Source organism: Tursiops truncatus, chromosome 6, assembly GCF_011762595.2.
Source record: "Tursiops truncatus isolate mTurTru1 chromosome 6, mTurTru1.mat.Y, whole genome shotgun sequence".
In the NCBI taxonomy this organism is placed as follows: Eukaryota; Metazoa; Chordata; class Mammalia; order Artiodactyla; family Delphinidae; genus Tursiops; species Tursiops truncatus.
In genome coordinates, this window is record NC_047039.1 from 46,494,090 (window position 1) to 46,517,500 (window position 23,411).

The 23,411-nt window shown below is 37.0% G+C and overlaps 1 protein-coding gene across 3 annotated transcripts in view; it reads left to right on the forward strand.

The window, feature by feature from the left end:
- Nucleotides 1–23,411, forward strand: part of MLLT3 (MLLT3 super elongation complex subunit) — a 265,836-nt gene that overhangs the window by 123,907 nt on the left and 118,518 nt on the right. For all 3 annotated transcript variants that reach the window (XM_073806090.1, XM_033858051.2, XM_073806091.1), the window contains exon 3: nucleotides 17,679–17,761. In XM_073806090.1, coding sequence (XP_073662191.1) covers nucleotides 17,679–17,761 — 83 coding nt within the window. The remainder of the gene's footprint in view (nucleotides 1–17,678; nucleotides 17,762–23,411) is intronic.

A 23,411-nucleotide genomic window follows, 5' to 3' on the forward strand; every position in this document is an offset into this window, starting at 1 on the left:
CCTATTCCTACCCAACAAATGAAAAGCAACTGTTGTTTAGCCTCTGATGTTTAGAAAGTTCCTTCTATGACCATGTCCGTGTCTTCCTGGCAGGAACTGCTTGAGCCAGTAAACAGACATACCTTTTGTGTTTTTATCACATTAAGAATCATTAAAAAAAAAAAAGAATCATAAGCATACTCTTGAGCATTTCGTTTTGTTGTTCATTCATTTTCTTTCTTTCTCTTTTTTTTAAACAAATTACAGTGGAAGAAATTGACTGTTTTAACAGTTTTTCTATTATTAAATAGCATTAGGAAAGGACATTTAGGGGATGATTGTACACAATCCTTTGGTCCTTTCAAAAATAGTCCTGTGTTAGAAAGTGATGTAGTTTATGAGGAAGGAAGTAACTTCACCCAGTTGGCGGAGGAAAAAACAGCCACGTAACTAAAGCAATGAGAAAAAGTGATTCACAGAAAGAGACTTTCTGCTCTGACACGGTTGAGTGTGTGAGAGAATGTCGAGGGGAGTGTTTCTCACACTTGCACAGGCATCAGAATCACCTGAAAGGCTTGGGCAGCAGATTGCCGGAGACATCCCCAGAGTTTCAGGTGCAAGAGGTCCGGGGTAGGGACTGCGAATTGGCATATGTTGCATGATTTCCTCAGGGGATGCTGATACTGCTGATCCAGAGACCACTGCTGTAGTGTAATTAAACTAATGGAGTCTCAGCTAAGAAATTTTTTAAAGTCTAGTGCTGGTAACCCCACAGAAAATCGAAAGAATGGCAGTTGAAGTTTGTTCTGGAGGGTGGCTAACTGACTTGGTTGACTAGGAGAGGATTGAATTGTAATTAAGTGGCTGAACTAATATGATTAAGGAAATCATATGGTTTAGAACTTTAATATATTTCTAAATTTGGTTTACTTGGCATTGTACTTTAGCTTATAACTTATGTACTTATGAAAAGCTGTTTTTTTGTTTTTTGTGTTTTTTTTTGGTTAAGAGCTGTTGCATTAAAACATGCATATGCTTACAATATATGGTTAGTTTCAAACCATCCTGAAGTTTGTTCTACCCGGAATGTTCAACTATTGCTACTAGACACTTGGCACTTCCATTCATTTAATACTGCAACCTGGGGATGGGGAGGGGGGAGTTAATTGAAATTCTTAATTTGGATCAAAAGTGTCTGGATAGAAAATGCCTAGCTTATGATTTCTTTAAGGATAAATTCTCATTTTTTCATGCTTGCATTTTTAGTCATGGTATGTAATGTGTGCAGTGTTTATGAAAGGAATGAATGAATGGCCAGCAGCACACTTGTTGGAAATAATTAGACCATGGTGGTAATGGGAACCATCCCAGATTAACTCACCCAGGAAATCTATTGATGATTTGAAAAATTTGCATATTAGCTGATTAATATAGTTTATCTTATCTCAACAAATTTAAGGCAAACTGAAAATCCTAATAGAGTTAAATGATATCTGAGGTTTTAATATCAAAACAAATCTCAAGAAACATTTATTTTGACAGCCACACTATCTAAATGAAAGTAGGGTTAAAGCCATGGAGAGATAACAAAAGCATTTCAAAAGATATGAAGTCCAAGTAAGCTATATTGGTAAAAGAATTCAAACACTTCCAAATTGGGGCTTCCCTGGTGGCGCAGTGGTTGAGAGTCCGCCTGCCGATGCAGGGGACGCGGGTTTGTGCCCTGGTCCGGGAAGATCCCCCATGCTGCGGAGCGGCTAGGCCCGTGAGCCATGGCCGCTGAGCCTGCGTGTCCCGCAACGGGAGAGGCCACAACAGTGAGAGGCCCGCATACCGCAAAAAAAAACTTCCAAATTTATACCCTTCATATCATTAATCATTAACTAAACTTCCAAATTAAACATAAAATTAATTAAGAAACTTCCAAATTTATATCATTCATTTTAATAGTCTAGCAGAATCATGTTATCCTAATCTGTTTAAAAAAATTTTGTGTTAAGGTCTTTATCTTCCCTGCTACATTGTTGGCAGGGGCATAATATCCACATCCTACTAGAGTCCTAGACCCATCCATGAAATGGTGGGAGATATTCGTAAGGGCAGAGGCTGTGTTTTAATATCTCTAACACCGAACTCTTGGTTTGTCAGAAATTTTGTCTAAATGACACCTTTCCTTTGTCCCTACTTAGTGAAAATATGCTTAACTGTTGGCAAAATAGTCATGTGTTAAGACTAGCGTTCCGTAGGAATTTAGCATTTATAAAATGACTTTCTCATAACTGCTTATATATTACATTGGGTCTACACAGGGGTGCCTTTTAAAATTTTATGGACAGAAGAATCTGAGGTAGAAAGAAGTTAAGTAACTTGCCTAAAGTTAGTTACTCCAGCTAGGAAATGTCAGAGCCAGGCAGAGGACACAGATTTGCTAGTCTAAATTAGGTTTCTTTATAAAATTCAACTACTAATGTATCGTGTTTTTTTCATAGGAAAAGGTGTATGGTGGAAGTACACACAGGTGGGAAACCTTAATCTCACTTTTTCTTACTTTCCTAATGTTTTGAATTCCAGAAACCTTGTTCTTCTCCAAATTCATTGAGCATCACATTGTTTTAAATATTTTTCTTTTATAATACAAGTAAGAATTTTTGTTTCTTTGTAGAAAAATGAGAAGCTACAAATAAGCAAAAAGGAGAAAATACTTTTCATCCAAGCGTCCAGCACAGAGTGCTGGGCATAGAAGCCATTAATAAATAGCTATTGATTGAATGCCAGGAATTAGCTCCCTGACCTCTGGGTAAATTGCTTAAGCTGTCATATTCCATCTGTAAAAAGGGGTGGCTGGCAGGGCTCTTGCACTACTTATTTCCTTACGTTATGGATTTATTTGACATCAGTGATCTTTCGGGGACTTGGTGAAAGGTGTTAAATAAATCATACCTTTATTATTATCTCTGAGGAGGAAATTATTTGAAATTTGCTGTTTTTAAATATCTTACTGCTCTTTGTCATAAGTAGGAAAGAAAATGACTTATTTGCAGTGTATGATATGCTGATTTGGGTGGGAGTATGTAGGAGAACAAATGCATTTATTTATAAATAAAGCATCATTATAAAATATTAAAAACTTCTTCCTGTGATATTTCAAGTTCTGTTGTTTAGTTTCGACCCTCCCTGAGCCCACACTGCAGTCAGATGGATTTAGAGTTTATCTACCAGCATTTCTTCATGAAAATAGAATAACAAGGAAAAGAAATTGAGAGTAGGGAAAGCTTATTTGATTTCTTGCTATTCTTTCTGGTTGATTGTATTTAGTCCATGGGTATCATAGGGGTATGTGTATATTAAGTCATATGATTTACTTAGTTTATTAGGTGATATCAGTGACATAGTCAAAAAATGTGGCTATTTGGAAGAGAAATGAAGTTAGATAGTGGGTTTTCAAAATAGGATATGACAGTACATGAAGAGAATGATTTTTTAAAAACACAAATGTACCTGTTGTCCCATGATAAATTTCAGTAAACTAGGCTTTCCTCCAGGTGGGATTATAATGGCTCCAAAATATTCACTAGCATGATAAGCAGATTTTCTTTTTCCTATTGTTTTAGCACTGTTTTATACTTCCCAAATTTTCTTATAGCTGAGCTTGTATTTCCATTCTATAGGTGGTGTGTGTACATAGAGAGAAATATGTTCATCCATTTAGTTAAATCTCCTGTTGAAACTGGTTGGGACTAGTGGTGGGACAATAAAGTCAACAAACAAAAAAATACCCTGGAAACATAAATTCCTGCCTTATTCTTTATAAATTTTTTCTTTTTATATAAATGAATTGGGTTATAATAGAGTTCTACAAAAAATTAATTGAAAGGCTCTTAGCAAAATTCATATTTCTATTAATATCTGATACATAATAAATCTAGAATAAATTTTTAAAGTATGATATGACAGTAGGATCTTAAAGTGAATTTTTCACTTAAGGTCCAATAGTTTCATAATAGAAGTGGTTCCCTCTAAAGGTTATTTGGGGACTTAGTTCACCTTCATTCAGTTTTATAATGTATCTTCTGGAATCGACTCCGTGAAAATTATTACGGTCACACTTTAAGAGGAGTAATTTTTCTTCTGATTTACACTGAATGAGTGAACATTAGCTAGCTCTTCAAGTTAGGGTCTTAATTATTCTCTTGTTTGACCTTTGCCTATAACATTTGGTTTGAGTTGTGTTCTTCTCTTTGACTTTAAGATTCAGCCACTGGCAGGAGCCTTATTTAATCTTTCTATTGAGCTGTTTCATCTCCTTGAATAGGACATAAACCTATTCATCAACCTATCTTTCATATGGGCATGCTGTTCTGGAATACTATTAAGATTGAGTGCATTGTGGCAGGGTGCATTCTATTTAAAAAGCAATGTAATATGTTTCAGTGTGATTAAGAACAAGGGTTTTACAAGTGCAGTATATAGTAAAATCATAACACTCAAGGGTTTTTTACATAATGTGCTATGCCTAATGTGCAAACGGTTGGTTTAATTTTTTACTTTAGCTTTTTCAAAGCATGGTGTTTCTCATAAATGCTGCCAGTATGTTCTGATGTTTCATTCCTTAATACTTGAGCTGATATGGTACTATCACTAAATTATATCAAGTTCCCGAGGAATCAAATTTCTAGTTTGATTTATACAGGTAAAACAGGGTCTCACTCAGTAGATTTAATCTGACTTCATAATCAGAATGGAAACAAGAAAATGAAAATCTAATTTATAGAATTGTGTGTGTGTGTGTGGGCAGCCTCTATTAAAGAAATTCAGTATTTATTTATTTACTGGTCTAATAAAAATTAAATTCTCTTCTAAAAAGCACTTACCATGAAACATTTTTAAAAATTCAAGTGTGATTCTGAATCTTTGTTTTGTTTCTGTTCTTTTGTTTTGTCCCAATTTCCTGACTGTGTTATAGCAGATGTGGTATTTTAGCTGAGAGTTGTTTTATGCTTAAATGAAGATCCTAAAAAACAAAATGCATTTGCCTTCAAGTTAGAAGTGGCACGTATGACTTGTCTTTGGAATAACAGAATTGTAGATCTAGAAGCTGCCTCTGGGGTGAGTGGTGAAAGGGACTCTCCAAAGGTCAGATGGCAAATTTGTGGTAGAAACAGAGCCAGGACCACGTCTCTTGATTCCTTGCTAATTTATCTGTTACTACCCCACAGGACTCAAATTCAGATTGCATTTCTATTTTCTGTTGGTTTGTTTTATTGCAGTATTTCCGTTACTGCTTTATAATACATAACCTTGGAAACTTTATTTACAGCTTTTTCATAACATGTGCTAGTTTGGGCTTCATGAGTTTGAAGGTGGGCTGACTTTGTGAACCGCCGGCTAGTACTTTTAGTGGTGGGTTGAGCCAAAAGAATTCCAAAGTGAAGAATATTTTCCTTTTTCACATATCCCTGTCAAGAATCCCTAGGGCCAAAAATAAAACCAGATAGAAGAATGCTTAATTAAACTGAGGGTAAGTGTGTAAATTTAAATCTGTTCTTTGGACAGATTTGGGGGAAAGTTCACAAGAAGTTCTCTAATGTTTATGGTTTGTGTTTGACTACTGTTAGATTAGTAGATGATTTCTAGTTTCCAGAAAGTGTTCTCAAGCTTTATAGGGATTATCTCATTTATGCCTTTAGCATGGTGGATGATCTCTTAAAGCTTAATGAATGGTATGATATAGGTAATAGCATTAGCTCCATTTTATAACTGAGAGAATAGGATGTATTATGCTAGTGTCCAAGGTGGGATTTGAACCAAGGGGTTCTCAAAATCCCTGGCTCTCGACCTCTAAGCTCTTCTGCTTCCACATCACACACAATTTCCTGTCAGAAAATGACGCCTCCCACTAAACTGAAGTTTTCAAGGGGCTTTGCTTTAAGTTAGCAAACATTTCTACACTTCCTACGGTAAACCTGAGAATTCCATGTACGTGAGAATTCTCACACTTATATTTGGGATAGAGTAGTAATTTCTGGGATCATCTTAACTTGCAGCCTCTTTTTCCTCCTCTTTCTTCATATTCAGTCTTAATTTCTACACTTCCCGTTTTCCTTGCCTTATTTGGAGCAATAGTCAGTGTGCCTTGGGCATTATTTGGATACCTTCATTTCTATTCTTAAAAGAGTAAGTGATTCTCTGTTATTCCCAAATAAGATTAAAGCTGCTAGCTAGCCCTTGGCTCCTAAATTCTTTACCAATGTCCTGTTTCTTTACCTTCCTCTTAGAAAACTTGTTTCCTTGGTATTGTATCTCAAGGTTGAAAAGAACCACGAAGAAATACTTACCTCAGTTACCCATCCAGTGGAATGTTTCTCCCATACTCCTGCTTGGACTATAATCTTTTCCTAGAATCATTACTACTCATTAAAAATGTCTTCCTCCTTTTGACAATATCATACCTGCTTTCTTTTTTTTCTTTTGGCTGCACCTCGCAGCTCACAGGATCTTAGTTACCCGACCAGGGATTGAACCTGGGCCACGGCAGTGGAAGAGCGGAGTCCTAACCACTGGACCACCAGGGAACTCCCCAGACCTGCTTTCTTTAACCACACAAGAATGAAACCCAATGACTGACTCTCTCTTTGCTTCTCCCTGGTTTGTTCCCTAAGCTTTTCAGTTTGTGAGTTCCCACCTATAATATTGACTATTAATGGTTTTTGTGTTTGTCCTGATTTCTCTTTCTTTTATATTTGTACTATTTCTCCCTATTAAATAACTCCTGGAATTCAGAGGCCATGAGAGGTACCATGCAATTAGCACTGCATTTGGTAATCGGAAGGTATTTTGTAACATTTGACCCCATAAGAAGAGTAGCAGCTGGTTTTCTCTTGCTCCCTGTCTCTGTTTAGCTCAAAGACATACCAGAGGGCTTCCCTGGTGGCGCAGTGGTTGAGAGTCTGCCTGCTGATGCAGGGGACACGGGTTCATGACCCGATCCGGGAGGATCCCACATGCCGGGGAGCGGCTGGGCCCGTGAGCTATGGCCGCTGAGCCTGTGCGTCTGGAGCCTGTGCTCCGCAACGGGAGAGGACACAACAGTGAGAGGCCCATACTGCAAAAAACAAACAAACAAACAAAAAGACATACCAGAACTGCAAATCTCAGTGAGAAATCAGTGTAGCTCACTTTTATAGTCAGGGCAGACAGAAAACAGTAGATCACTTCTGTGTTCAACAGGAGCAAGCAAAAAATCATACTCTGTGAAAGTAGATTTACTTTAATGATATAGTTAAATTTTTATAGTACTTTTGAGCAGTGGTGTCAGACTTTATTTTAGCAGTGGCTTACTTTTTTTTTCACATAATCTGAAGGGACCCTAATCCTGTATCTAAAACTCAGGATTGGTCCTTAGGCTATTTACAGTTTCATTGTTTGGGGCAAGCACCCTATTGCTTTTGTAAAAGCAATACACACTGCTGGGATGTAGGGTTTTCTGGAACACAGTCTGAAAACCCTTGCTTTAGGAGAGTGGAGAGACAGAATTTTCCTTGCTTTATTTGGGAAGATTGAAAGATTGTCAGACTGAACAGGAACCACATTCTTGTATGCACTGTGTCTAAACAGTTGCCATCATATCAGTATCACCCTCATTCTGTCTTCATTTGGAATATCTAATGGAGCTTAAATCAATTAGGATACTTAGGATAGGCTATCTCTGTGCCAAAATGCCAAACAGAAAAAACGAAGTAGAGTCCACAAGATGTTGAAAAGGAATCTTGTTTTTAGCTCTTTCTCTAAAGTTAGAACAGTTTTGATCCCTTCCCTGGAAGCATTTTTTTTTTCTCCCCCTACTGAAAAGGGAATAAAGCAAAAATTGAGAAGAGAAAAATTGGATCATTGATCTTTTTTGCATGATTATCTTTTGGTGTTTCTGTGAAGTTAGTTTGAGGTGATCTTTTAGGCTATTGTATTTTTTTTTTTCAAATTCAGTAGAAAATGAGTCTTAACTTTAATTGATTATATTTACTTATTTTATAACACATTGCCACTTCTGTCATCCTAATGCAGTTGATAGCTGTCTTGTGTGTAACACCAATTCGTAATCCTCTGCATTGAATACTTAAAGGGTGAGTATTAAAAATTGCATGCTATACAAGAAGAGATGGGTGTACCACATTTAAAAGTGGCTCTTACACATTGTGCACTTATTAAAAGAAAAAACTTAAGCTGAAAAATATCCCTTTAATATGAATGTGTTTGAGGAAATCGTAACCTCTGTATTCTAATATTTTGAGTGTCATCACTTTTGTATCCTTCCTTTCCTTCTTGATCCAGGTAGCTTTTTCCCTTGCAACACTGCTTCCCTCCCCTTGAGTAGGTAGCTTTACAGTTGTGATCTTTCCTTTTCTCAAATTGCACTTAAAATCCACTCCTTTTTTTGGGGTTGACCTTCCTTAGTCCAGATGCTTCCTTCCGTACTGTGTTTAGGAACTCTATTTCAAGGGACATACTTAAAAAAAAAATCTCTTACTTAAGATTAGGTTATACAATTCCCAATAATTATATCTACCTAAAAAACCTTCATGATGAAGAATCATAACGAAGGTTTTGTAAGTAGATGCAAAGTGTTTTCTTGGGAGTTCGTAGCATTGGGAGAATTTAAGATTTGAGAAATGAGATGTGAGGTCATAAGAGCCAAACCTATGTGAGTGTTAAATGGTGAATTCAGGATGGGAGAAAATGTTCAGGAAGGAGGAAGTAGCCTTCACTTCAGCTAGAGAGGAAAATCCAGGTAAGGGGCTAAACAGCCCTGGAGGCAGGTATAAAGGCAGGCTTTCTTTAGGTTGTTTACACATCTGTCTCTGTAAGCAACATAAATAGTGCTTTTTTCCTGCCTGGCCAACACATACCCTGCTCTTTTTTTATTTTGAGGTCTCAGCTTAAATGTCACCTTCTCAGGGAGGGTGTATTCATCTAAAGTAAAGAGGAACTCTCCCATCTCCCTCATGTCAGCCTGCTGTATTTTCATTGTAGCACTTAATACTTTCTCGATATTTTCTTGTACGTGTATTCTTTCTTCTCTCCTCCTCACCCTCCCTGCCTCCTAACAGTGGACATAAGGTTAATAAGTGCAGGGGCCATGTCAGCTGTGTTTATCGCTCTATCTCATGTCCCTAGAATAGAACCTGCACTTAGAGGACAGTGTCTTTGGCTAGACTGTCATCTGCTTGAGAGCAAGATTCCACCTTATCTTTGTAGCCCTATGATTATATAGTGCCTGTTAAATTGAATTAATTAGGGTAATATTATTGAGAAGATAGGATAATTTTATAAATGAAGACATTATCTTCCCTTTTTCCGTCTAAATAAAAAGCAGTATCAGTCTTAGTGATAGCAGGGCCAAGTGTAAAACCTGGGATAAAACTGGGTAAAACTTTGATGCCAGAGGACTGTCCCAAGGGTTGTTGACTTCTGCTATTCCAGAAATCATGAGGGGATTATTTTAGCAAGTGAGATTCTTCAATGGCTCTTTATATATTTGATTAAATAATGAAAAGCAATATTAGTTTCAGGTGTACAATATAGTGATTCAGAACTTTTATAGATTATACTCCATTTAAAGTTATTATAAAACGTTGGCTATATTCCCTGTGCTATACAATATCTCCTTATAGCTTCTATGCATACATTTATTTTATACATAGCAGTTTGTACCTCTTAATCCCATACCCTTATCAAGCCCCTTCCCCCTTTTCTCTCCCCACTGGTAACCACAAGTTTGTTCTCTGTATCTGTGAGTCTGTTTCTGTTTTGTTATATTCATTCGTTTTCTTTTTTAGATTCCACATATAGGTGATAAATATTTGTCTTTCTCTGTCTGACTTATTTCAACAAACATAATACCCTCCAGGTCCATCCATGTTGCTGCAAATGGCAAAGTTTTATTCTTTTTTATGGCTGAGTAGTATTCCAGTGTATCTATATATGCCACATCTTCTTTATCCACATCTTCTTTATATTTTCTTTGGATATATACCTAGGGTTGGAATTGCTGGATCATATGGTAGTTCTATTTTTAGTTTCTTGAGGAACCTGCATACTGTTTTCCACAGTGGCTGCACCAGTTTACATTCCCACCAACAGTTCTGATGACCAATTTTTTGGATGTAGTAGTACACACTGAAATGAAGATGCTCCTGCCAAATATTGGGAGGATCTTAGTTATTTCCCTAGAAGACCATTTTCCATGTAGCTAATGTTGCTTTTCCAGATGGACCTTATGAAGTATGGTATTCTGAAAAATATTTTGCCCAAGGTTTAACTTTAAAAGTGGTGGTCTCGGGCTTCCCTGGTGGCGCAGTGGTTGGGAGTCCACCTGCCAATGCAGGGGACACAGGTTTGTGCCCCGGTCCAGGAAGATCCCACATGCCGCGGAGCGGCTGGGCCCGTGAGCCACGGCCGCTGAGCCTGCACGTCTGGAGCCTATGCTCCGCAACGGGAGAGACCACATCAGTGAGAGGCCCACGTACCGCAAAAAAAAGTGGTGGTCTCCTTAAGATAGAAATATTAAGATTTTTCAATTTAATAGTTTTCAATAAAAGAATTAGGTCTGTCTCTAGGTTGAACTTTCTCTGAAGATATAGTTTTACTCTTTCTTATCAGATTAGCCCGGATAGGTATTTCCACTAGGCCAATCATTTGAAGCAATGCTGTATACTGAGTTATATTGAGGGAACTTGGGACAGGTTGGTTGTTGTGCTATGAATTTTAGTGAAAGATGTAAGCTTGAAGACTTATATTTAATATTTCCTAACAATTTGTAATGTTATGTAGTTTTGGGCACTCCCTGTATTTTGTTGACTTATTTGTTATGTGTTCCTTGAAGAAATGATTATGAAGGTGGTCTTATTTTAATATCATGGTTATATTTTCTCCAGATGAAATGTATTGACTTAACCTCAGCTAGACGGGCCAGTGACGCAACTCCTCCGAAAGCTGAAAACGTGCATACGTATAAAAAAAAAAAAAAAAAATCCTCTCTTTTTCCCCACTACCTGGAGAGAGAGCCATGGATATTCTGAGTCTATACATAAAGATTGCAAATTACTAACCAATGAAGTCATTTTTATGTATCATCATTAAGATTTTTCAACATAGCCAATTTGGAGTCTTGAACTCTTATTCCAAATCTAGGAGTTTTGTGTAACATTCAAAATTAATGATTCCTCTTTTATATGTTATGCATTTTTACCCTCCCTGAGTTTGGATGTGAATTTCTGAGTGTGTATGGTACGAGTTCTCTATAGAAGTATAAACTTTATCCATATTATCTGTTTTTTTATTCATCATTTTCAGTGTTTCTTCTTATACTGACTGTTCCACTATGCTGTTACTTTCCTAATGCCCTTGCTCATACTTTCTGTTTGCCACCCAGGCATTTCTTGTCAGCTGCCAGGCTTGCTCCATCTCTTCCTTTGAGGTCATACTAAAGTTACGTTTCATTGATTCTACTCAATTTCATAAAGGGTGGGCTGGGTTCAGAGATGAAAAGAGTCCTGAGATACAACCTTAGCCCTTGGAAAGCACACAGTTAATCTAGGGTGAGGATGGGGCTTGATAGTAGCATATATATTAGGATTTGCTAATAAGATCAGTGAGAAAAAAGGTTGAACCCAGAAGAGGGACAGTACCATTTTTGTTTTGGAGTATTGACAGAAGGCTCTCCAGAGGAGGTCTGTTTGAGTTGGTCCTTAAATGGTGAATCCTGAGGAGGTAGACATGTGTTTTACATCTGCCTAGTTAGCTAACTATATCTAGTTTGTTTCTTTGTAATTTTATGAAAGTTATTTAGAAAGTTATCTTGTGTGGCCACAGTTCTTTATTGTATAGGAAACAATTAGATTTTCAGAATTGCATTTGAATTTTTTAAAAAGTCAACAATTGCATTTGAATTTTTCAACAAGGTGAAAACAACTCAACAATACATTTCAAAAATTGCGCGATGTTATCTTTAATCCTTTTTCAGGGAAATGAGGAAGTGGCACAAAGGGGGAAAGCATTTTTTTGTTATTTGGAAATACCTGTTTTGAAATGGGCTGAATAGAAGCAATGGCAGAATCTGTGTGTGTGGGTGGTGTGTGTGTGGTGTATGTGCGTGCATGCGTGAGCTTATAAAAACAAAAATAAAATCCAACCGTTGATTTTTGTTCTTTTCAAAATGTCAGGAGTGTAAAGACTGGGCCATGTTCGGTGGCAGGGTGATGCCCAGACTGCTAGATGTTAGTCTTTGGATTTCCAGACGCACAGAACAGGGGCAGCAAGATGGCCATGTAGTACCCTGCTTCACTTTTCTTAGGGGCTCTGATGTGGTGGAACTGAAGCAGGAAGAGAAGGAGTCCAAAATGCTGAAGCTGGAAGGGACATTGGGCACAAAGCCATGGTAATAACCAGTCTGTATATATAGAGAGTTTGGTGTGGGAGGGCTCTGCACTGTAAATAAAGTAAAAGCAATAATTACCAATGGGCAACTGGGCCATGTCCTTATCAAAAGTATTCAGATGTGAGTAAAGTCTAGTGTCTAAGCAAATAGACTGGAAAGAGGCTCTGGAGAGGAATCTGCCAGCTATTTTCCTAAGGATTTGGGAAAAAACTGTTGCCTAATGATATTTTCTAAAGCTTATTACTTGATGGTCTTGTGGATCTGGAGGAGTTTGTTCTTTTCTTTCTTTTTCTTGTTTTTTGTTTTTGGTGCTAAAAATGAGATATTTTAATAAATTAAGTTTACTTATTGTATATGTAACATTATATAAGCACAAATTCATTTATTCATCTAAGGAGCACTTATTTCTTTGTATCAAGTATAGCTATTTTTCAAGCCTTTTTCTCCTAAAGGATTAATATTAAAAATCTCAGGTAATAAGTAAGGATTTGACTTACTCCAGGCTAACCAAATCATGACTTTTTTTCCTTTTCATGTGTTTTTCTTCTTTTTGTACATTTTCCACTCAACTTAAAAATTAAATAGATTAATGGTCAATGTATATAGTTAACATCATTCTAAATACTATGTATATGGGTTTATATTGTGCCTGTTATTTTGAAAAGCTATTTTGGGGGGGGAAAAAAGCCCAGTTACTCATTATTTATGAAAACTTTGGTCTGTTCCTCTCAGGCCTAAATTTTGGGTGTTGTGTGTGGGTAGATCTACATGGATTTTTGAAAATGTCTTCTAGTTAGAGCTTTGGGGTACATGAGTAGTAATGTACAGAAGGAGAGGAAAAGGGAAATGTTAGTTATGGCTCTAGAGTGTTAGTTTCAAAATGATGTTGGAGATCTTCTGGCCCAATTTGTTAACTCAATTTCTTAAAATTTGGTACTATAGAATTAGAATCAGTCCCACATTAGATACTCAGCTTTCAAGAGACTCCTTCTCTGTGGCAACACTTTCTATCACCTCTACCAAATTTTAAAAGATTATTTTGCTTGTAGTGAATTTGGAGAAGAATTTGACTGGCTAATATCAAATCATTGCTGCTTGTAGAAAGCAACTTCTTTAGCAATGGTAGATCAGTGAAGAGTGGCATGAATCCTTTTTTTTTTTTTAATTGAAGTATAGTTGATTCACAGTGTTGTGTTAATTTCTGTTGTACAGCAAAGTGATTCAGTTATACATATACATACATTGTTTTTTATATTCTTTTCCATTATGGTTTATCACAGGATACTGAATATAGTTCCCTGTGCTATACAGTAGGACCTTGTTGTTTATCCATCCTATATATACTAGTTTGTATCTGCTAACCACAAACTCAAGAGTGGCATGAATCTTTAAGAAATTCAATTCAACAAATATTTATTGAGCACCTATTATTTGGTGCTCAAATAATAATGATGGGGTTGCTGACCTCAAGTCGCTCAGTCTAGTGAGGAGTCTGAGAGGTGAATGAACGTTATCAGGCTGCCTGATAAGTGCAACAAGAGAAGCTTGGAAGAGGAACAGAGAGACGTTCTGAGAGAGCCAACATCTCAGAATTTTGGCTGGATTTTGACAGGAATAAGAGTTCCCAGTGATTTCTACTGAATTAATGTGCATAGTTTAAAGAATGAATATGAATCCTCCCATTTTATTGTCACCTAAAAAAATGTGATGGCTTTCTATAGATGGGTATCCCTTCAGTAACTTACGACATTTGGCCTTTTATTACATAGATCTTAATAGATCCTTAAGGTTAGAAACTCATGTTAATGATTCTGATTATAAAACAGTCGAATAAATAAACTACTTCCGCTAATTTGACCTTTTTTCAGATTAGAACTGTAAATTTGTATTTGCATTGCTACTGCTTTTCTGTCGTGTTTATTGTGAATAAAAAGTTTCTATTGTTTGCTTCTAATTGAGAACTCAGGGTGCTCAACAGACATTGTTCATTGTTATTTATGAAAATACTGCATTTAAAAATAATTGAGGTATGAGTTGGCAAACAGTTTCTTATAAAACTAGACTTCTTTGGAATAGTAATACATAACAGATCATTTCCTTTAAAGGGTGGGAAAAAAATTTAAGACCTTCAACTATAAGATGTGCTCACTAACAGCTGTTTTCTATAATAGGAGCATTTTGCATGCAGAATAGAGAAAGTGAACTGTACAAAAGGGTGTAGAGAGGAACAGTTATAACTTCTCTGGCATCTACAGCAGCCCACAGAATAAACTTCCTTCGAACGGCATTGGCACGATTAATCCCAAGCAACCTGGACACTGAAACTGCTGTTCTGAAAAGGGGCTCTGCAGCCTGGAAATGTCACGGATGTAATGCTATCTTTCTAGCTGGGGTGGGGTGCTCATTCATTTAGTGGCACCCTGCTCAGTGTTCAGGGTATTTGAATATTCATGATAGGTTGGCAGGTGGTCAGTGGATGCAGGGCTGAAGCCACTCTGAGTCCTTTTGCTTTTTCATTTTTTATTAGAGAAACTTGTAAGGTCAGGTGAGATGCCTCATTCATCATCATTTACTTCTTCTGATGTCAGTTTGGGGAAATTTTCCTAAGGTGGGCTACGGGAGACTGCCAAGTGTTAAAATCCTGTCTTCAGGATACCTCTTTGTAATCATATTTGTATTCATGGAGTGTCTAACCAATTTTTAAGTACATCATCCTCCTCCTCTGCATTAAAAATGCCTCAGACTTGTATTTCCCCACATATATAATCTTCTTGAGTCTTGATAGCCATGCTGACAACGTGTAGATGGTGTTCTCTCTTTTAAAGGGAATGGGGGCTTCCCTGGTGGCACAGTGGTTAAGAATCCACCTGCCAGTGCAGGGTGCCCTGGTCCGGGAAGATCCCACATGCCACGGAGCAACTAAGCCCGTGCTCCACAACTACTGAGCCTGTGCTCTGGAGCCTGTGAGTCACAACTGTTGAGCCCGTGTGCCACGACTACTGAGGCCCACACACCTAGAGCCCGTGCTCTGCAACAAGAAAAGCCACCTCAATGAGATGCCCGTGCACTGCAACGATGAGTAGCCCCCGCTCGCAGCAACTGGAGAAAGCCCGCATGCAGCAATGAAGACCCGACGCAGCCAAAAATAAAAATATATATATATATAAAGGGAATAGAACTAGAGCTGTCTAGAGAATCCTTAGTCCAGGGCCGTGGAACTGAGTCTTCTAATCCAAATCCAGGGCTCTGTACTTTTCTCCTTTCTATTTTCATCCAAAAGATTTACATGACAATTGGGTATTTACGGGTTAGATTTCCTGCCTTACTTCTGCCACTTCTTTATGTGTTCCAGGACCTATCCTGTGTCTTTTACATACATCACCTGTTTAGTTCTCACATTGTCCAGGCAAGGCACCTGAGGTTCAGAAAATTGGAGTAACTTTCCAGAGGTAGCCTGGCTAGTTCGAAGTGGATTCCGGATTGACACCCAGGCATGCCTGAGCCCTTGACACTCCTTATGTTCCTGAGTAAATGTTTCTGTCCTTATGAATTGGGAGATTGGGATTGACATATATACACTATTGATACTATGTATAAAATAGATAACTAATGAGAACCTACTCTATAGCCCAGGGAACTCTGCTCAATGCTCTGTGGTGACCTAAATGGGAAGGAAATCCAAAAAAGAGGGGATATATGTATACGTACAGCTGATTCACTTTGCTGTACAGCAGAGACTAACACAACATTGTAAAGCAATTATACTCCAATAAATATTAATTAAAAAAAGTTTCTGTCCTTGGGGAGTGAAAGGGAATTAGCGATGAGGTTCCTGAATATATGATAATAAGGAAGTCTGTTAAGTGTCAAATCAGTGATTCAGACAGTTCTTTGGAAGGGTAAAAGGAGAAGAGAGGATAGTACTCTGTGGTCTGGAAAGGCTTTGTGAAGAAATTGAGATTTGAACTAGCAGAGGATACTAAGAGTAGCATCAAAGTGTGATGGAAGGAAAGAGGACAGAGCATAGGTGGGAAATACTGGGCATGTTTTGGGGGAATTGATGCAATTGAATGAAGCATAGGAGGATTGGTGGGTGACAAAAGGAGGAAGGGTTTAAAAGGCAGACTGGAGCCCTGCTGAAGTGGACTTGGGCTACCAGGTTATGTGCTATGTGGTATATGGCCTTGATGGTCAACATGTACATTTTAAATTCTTTGTGACACTTACCAGCAGAATGCAGTCTTAACTAGAATAGCTCAGTTGGCTTGCAACTGATTTTTTTTTTTCCTTTTTGCTGTACGCGGGCCTCTCACTGTTGTGACCTCTCCCGTTGCGGAGCACAGGCTCCGGACGCGCAGGCTCAGCGGCCATGGCTCACGGGCCCAGCCGCTCCGCGGCATGCGGGATCTTCCCGGACCGGGGCACGAACCCGTATCCCCTGCATCGGCAGGCGGACTCTCAACCACTGCGCCACCAGGGAAGCCCTTGCAACTGATTTTGATTTAATGGAAATTTTAGTGAGGTGAAATCATATTTAGCTTCTTAGGGCATCTCTCATTTCCCAAGAGCTTGCCTAAATAGTCTTGTCTAAATAAGTCTTTCTTCATAAGAATACAAAAGCCTTATTGTTTCTTATGTATTCTTATGATGTGAATAGATTTGAAGTGTTTGTATGTATTGCAGTATTTCAGTAAGTGTTCCTTTGGGGGGTAATAGGGGATAATGAGTCTTAATGAACACCAATAACATTGGGAGACACTGGGTTTGGGATTTCTCTAAGGAAGGAGGGTGGTCCTGCCACCTTTTGGTACGGAAATTAGGATATCTCAGAGAACTGAGGGGTTTGGGGTAGTGTGATGTCCATCAAAGACTAGACATAGATAATATGTTTGTTAGGTAACTTATAGTTGTTTTCAATCTTTCAGTCACAAGGTGCTGTCCTCAGTTTCCCTAAAGTGTTAGGGCAGGGTGATAATCACTAAAGTCCAGTCATTCATGACCATGGTTGACTGTGATGCACTATCCCCCATCAAGATTTGAATAGATAACTTACATATTTGATTTACATAGGAATATTATTATTGTAGATTCTGAACAAGAAGTAAAGAACAAATCAGAGAGTTAGCTGGGGCTTGGCAAAGGGCTGTGAAAATTGAGAATGATGTAGGTGGTAGGATAGGATTTTTTTTTTCGTGTTTTTAAAGGAAAGAAGAATGTGTTTTTGCCTGTTAATCTCATCTCACTCTTTTTCTCTTTTTTAATGTTGCAGTGTGCAAAGATCCACCTTACAAAGTAGAAGAATCTGGGTATGCTGGTTTCATTTTGCCAATTGAGGTTTATTTTAAAAACAAGGTATGTAATCTTTACTCATTAATCTTTCAATAGAAGATCTTTCATTAACCAAATGATGTTTAAAATAGTTTTGATTCATAAGCACTTCTATCACTAGATGATTTTAAAATAAAAGTTAATATTTGTCTTCTAGGAATTTTGGCTATTGTTGTCCTTCATTAAAGAGGAAGTGGCTAGAGAAAGATAATTTCAGTTCTGTGAAGTCAGATTATATGAAATTCATTAAATGTTTCTTTTGAGAGAAGAGTGATTACCTTTTGAAAAAGAAGATTAATATATGTTTGTACAATAGAAAAGAGAAATTACAGCTTTTCGGTGAAATGATCCTTTTCTCATTTTCATAATTCTAGAATTTGAGACTTACAAAGAATAATCTCTCCTTTACCTTTATCTGATACACACATGTGACACATATATATATACAATTATATCAGCAAGTAGATATTATGGATTCTATTGGATTTTAAAAATTTCAGCAGTGCATATATGGCAAAACACACAGACTGTATAATATTGGACACATTGCTCAATCTCTGTGGGGCTCACTATCATTTATAAAATGGGGATAGGATAAGTGTATCTACCTCATAAGATGGCTAGGAGGATTAGATTAAATAAAGCTATGCAGGATTTTTAGAATAATGCTTCATATGTAAGTAAGCACTTAGTAAATGCTAGCTATAATTTTTAATCACCCTGTTTCTTCCTTTTATTCCAAGGTAATCATAGTTCCTGAAACCTGCCCCAAAGTGAGAGAATTCACATTTTTCTTGTTAAAGGAACTGAGCAATTAGAATGTTGTGTTATCCAAGCCAGTGCTCCATAAAGTCTGGTCCTTGGACCAGAAGCATCAGCATCACCCAAGAGCTGGTTGGAAATGAGATTCTCAGGCTCTATCCCAGATCTACTGAATCAGAATCTCTGGGATGGGGCTTAGGAATCTGCATATTTACTGGCCTTCCAGGTGAAGAAACACCACAAAGTATGAGAACCCCTGATAAGCCACTCTTTAGTGATCAGTATCTTCCACTGGAACAGTGTCCCACTGACTTTTTCTTTTTTTCTTTTTAATTGAAGTATAGTTGATTTACAGTATTGTGTTCCACTGGCTTTTTCAATGTATAGAAGGCCCAGCCTTCAATTCAGTAAAAATCTCTTTGTGATTAAGAGATAATTAACTTTTAAATAAGCTATAATGAAACTATCTTCAAAAGTTGGAATGTGTAGAAAATAGGGATACATTTTACTTTTCATATTTCTTGTTTTTTTCAAGCTGGTCTCCTCATGTGCCACATTCCTGCCCCACGGCCTTCCTACACACATGATATCCCTGTTAATTAGTTTTTCTTTATATTTATATTTTGGGTACGTATTTGGTGGTAACCTATTTCTGTGTAGTTAAATAGCTGAGTGCTTACTTTGTCCGTGGCAGTTTGCTGAGCCCTTTACATATGTTGCTTTGTTTAGTAGGTTTATAAGACCTTTTGAGAGGTTATTATTCCTATTCTACAGGAAGGGAAACTGAGTCATGGAAAGATTACATGGCTTGTCCAAGGCCACACACAGTTGGAAAGTGTTAAAACCAGATTCTTGATCTAGATCTTTCTCTCCACTGGCAATTCTCTTGACTTCTGGGTCTTTGAAGCAGTAACTCTTTGCCAGAATAATGATTACCTTCCTCAGTAGTAAAACTACTGAAATGTTCACGTGTTTTTCATCAAATCAGAATTTGTTGAGATGCATTTATGTCTGTTCATATGATATGCTTTCACATTTGATGTATGGATTTGTTTTTTCTCATGTCAAGATTTCCCTTAAGAAATTAGTTTTTAGCTTTCTTTTTTTATTAAAAAAATTGAGATATAACTTACACACCATAAAATTCATCCTTTAAAAATGTACAGCTCTGTGGGTTTTAGTGTATTGTGCAACCATCACCACTATTTTGTTCTAGGACATTTTCATCACCCCATAAAGAAACCTTGTACCTATCAGCAATCACTCCTCATTCCTTACTCTCCCAGCCCCTGGGGTTAATCTGTTCCCTTTCTCTGTGTAATATCCTATTCTGGCCAATTCTTATCAATGAAATCATACAATATGTGGCCTTTTGTGTCTGGCTTGTTTCATTTAGTAGGTTTTCAAGGTTTATCCATGTTATAGGATGTACCAATACTTATTCCTTTTTATAACTGAATGCTATTCCATTGTATAAATAATGCCACATTTTTGCTTATATTTGTATTCATAATTTGATGGACATTTGACTTGTTTCCATCTTTGCCCTATGAATAATGCTGCTACGAACATTCATATACAAGTTTTTGTGTGGACATATGTTTTCAAGTCTCCTGGTTATACACCTAGATGGAGTGGTTGGGTCGTGTGGTAACTCTGTGTTTAATTTAACTTTTTAAAGAACTGCCAAATTGTTTTCCAAAATGACTGTACTATTTTACTTTCCTACCAGCAATGTATGAAGGTACACTGAAGGCTTCAGTTTGGAAATAATGCTGCAATAACGTATCTTCTCTCCTACTTTGTTTTTAACTTTTCTGGTCACTTTTACAGGCTCTTATTTCTTCAGAGAAATATATTTTCTGAACTGCCCAATTCCCTCCTTTACAGAAATAACTGGAATCTCCTCATCCGCCAGATTTAAAAAGAAAGTAAATGAAGGATGAAGAGGCTGCAAGTAATGTGTGCACATGTGCGCACAAACAAATGCAGTCGTCTTGGTACTTTGGGTAGCAATTCTTATGACTGAAAGACATATTATTTATTCACTCTGTGAGGAATTTTTAGTTTCTTAAAATATGAAAGAAGAAAGATGCACCTGAGATGGAAAACAGTTATTTCTTTGGGGCCATTGTAAAATAGACATTCAGCTGACCACTGTGTAGTAGATACTCTGTTTAGTGTCCAGATTAGCTGATTTTTATTTTTAGATTTTCTTTAAGATTTGATACATAATAATGATTGCTTTTTTCACAGGTGCACAATGAAACATATTTCAGTGTTTGTAATATGAAAAAGTAGTATACACCTAATTGTAGAGATGTGGATCAATTACTGGTGGGTTAATAATACACAAAATGCTATTTAGCAATTAATGTAGCAAGATGGATAAGTCTCAGAAACAAAAATGATGATTATATATTATATGGTTATGATATCACTTATGTATGGTTTTATAAACCACTGAAGCCAAGAATAAATGAGGTGATGGAGACACATATGTAGTACAAGAACATGAGTTGAAAGGACAGCACAGGAACTAAAGGGCATGGCTTACTGGGGAAGGAGGGATGGAGAAGCTCATACTTACAAAATTTTATTTCTTTAAAGAAAAATGTAAACTAGCATGGTGAAAGTGTTAACATCTCTTTAAACTCAGTGGAAAATGTATGGGTGTAGTATTTTAAATACTTTTCTTTATGTTCTTAATTTTTTAATTAAAATTATTGCTCTGTCATCTCTTTTTAATTTATCTTCTTAGAGTGTCTTAGAAACCAAATTTTTGCTATCTTCCATTCTGGATCTCCATCCTACTGAAATGATCCATGTGTGAAAATTTAATAGGTCTAGGCTGTTGCTCCAGAATGTTCATTTCATTTCTTCTGAGTGTATATCATTTTATTTATCCCTGGAGTTTACTCAACTCTGTCTTGTAGAAAGAACATCCATTATAATAATGGTTTATGAAAAAGTATTATTTCAAGTTTGCATAGGAGATGAGAGAAAGCAGCAAAAAGACCTCCACCTGATGTTGGAAGGGGCCTGTCACTGCATATTCAGTGTATAATATCACCCTGCCCTTGGTCCCATCTCCATCCTTGTATTTTTCTCGCTTACAATAAGCTTGTCTTCAGTTTTGCTCACTTATTTGAGAGGTCAGAGTCAAGAGGGGTGGTGGAGTGTCAGTGCTTCTTATGAGTTCATGTTTGTTTATTCTCTTATTTTGTGTTTGTATTCAACAAAACAAGCCTATCCATGAGAATCTGTGTGTTTCAGAAACTAAACCAACAGGCCCACTGAAACATAATTGACTGTAGCACTTCAGGTTTGAAAGGATCCCGTGCTTCTCTCTTTCATTCTGTCCTCAGAAAAGTACACGAGTGAATGTCAAGGACTGAAGCAGACTGAGAGGGATAATTTGATATTGCCCAAACCAGGTTTCCACCCTCTAGGAAACGTATCAGCTTTATATGGAGAATAAATACATGCTTCCTTGTTTGAACTTTGAAGAAGAATCTTTTCTATGGAGCATAAATTGACCTTATATTGATGTCAGCCCTCTAAGAAAGATATTCAGTTGGTCAGACCACAAATTTATGGTTACTTTTTACTTTCTATTAAAAAAAAACTTCAAAAGAAAATCACACTCAGGATTCATACAAAGATTGTCACTGTCTGTGGTACTTAGCCTTAGTTTTACTGAAAAGTAACTTTTTTTTTTTTTGGTTTTAAACTGGTGTGAACTGTAAAGTGTTATTACTACCTCACTCCTTTTCTGCTGGTAATTATTATATTCATCAATGTATTTTTCTCTTTAAAAAAGTATACTGGAGTATACTCCTAGTAAAAGTGAATGGAATAAAACTTAGGAGTTATTCCTTTCACTTCATTTAATCATTGTTAACGATTTGGTATAGCCTTTCCAGATTTTCCCCCATGCATTTGCATGGATAAAAAGTATGTCTATATAGAGATTGGCGAGGGCATAATATATCATATTTTAATATTTTTTCTGTGACTTGCCTTTAATTCACTTAGCGATATGCCTTTCCAAGACAGTTTTTAAAAATATCTGCATAGTATTCCATGGTAATGATATACTTACATGCAGATCATCCCTGTTTTTTGCTATTATAAACAATGCTACCGTGAACATTTTATTTTACATCTATATCTGTCTCTATATCTTTGCACATATATTTGAATATTTCTGTGGAAGAGATTCTTAGTAGTAGAATTACTGGGTTAAACATTGCATGCATTTAGTATGTTGATAGATATTGCCAGTGTGTTTTCCCAAAGGCTTTACCAATTTACACTCCCAATTGTAAGGTAGAAAATGGCCCTTCTTATTTTTTAAATTAATTCTAAAGTTGTATTGACTATTTTACAATTTGGAGGAAAGGCAGGTAATTAGTAAAAATGGTTGTGATCATTACATTAATAAAGGAATGCTGTAACAGGGATGTCTAATTCAGATGGGGTTGGGAGGGTTAGGAAGACTTTTCAGAGGAGTTCATGCTTCAGCTAGGTCTTGAATGATGAGTTTGCACTAAACAGGTAAAGGATGGAAGTATGCTGGGAGGGAAGGCATTTTAGACAACGGGGAATACGACATGTGAAAAGCAAAATGAATGAGATAATATGAAGCACTGGGGAACAGCAAGTGCTTCAACATTGTGGAAGGACAAGGTAGAGTAAGAGAACAAAAGCAATGCAGGAAAGGTATTAAAAGACTATAATGGTTATTACCAGGAGGTGGGATTTCATCCTGTAGAAAATGATGAGCCGTTAAAGGCTTTTATATCAATGGGAAGATGTAATCTGATTTTTGTGTTAGAAAGATCACTCTCTTGTCATTGTGATAGGTAGAAAGGGGTAAGTTCAAAAACAGGGAGACGACCAGATGAAG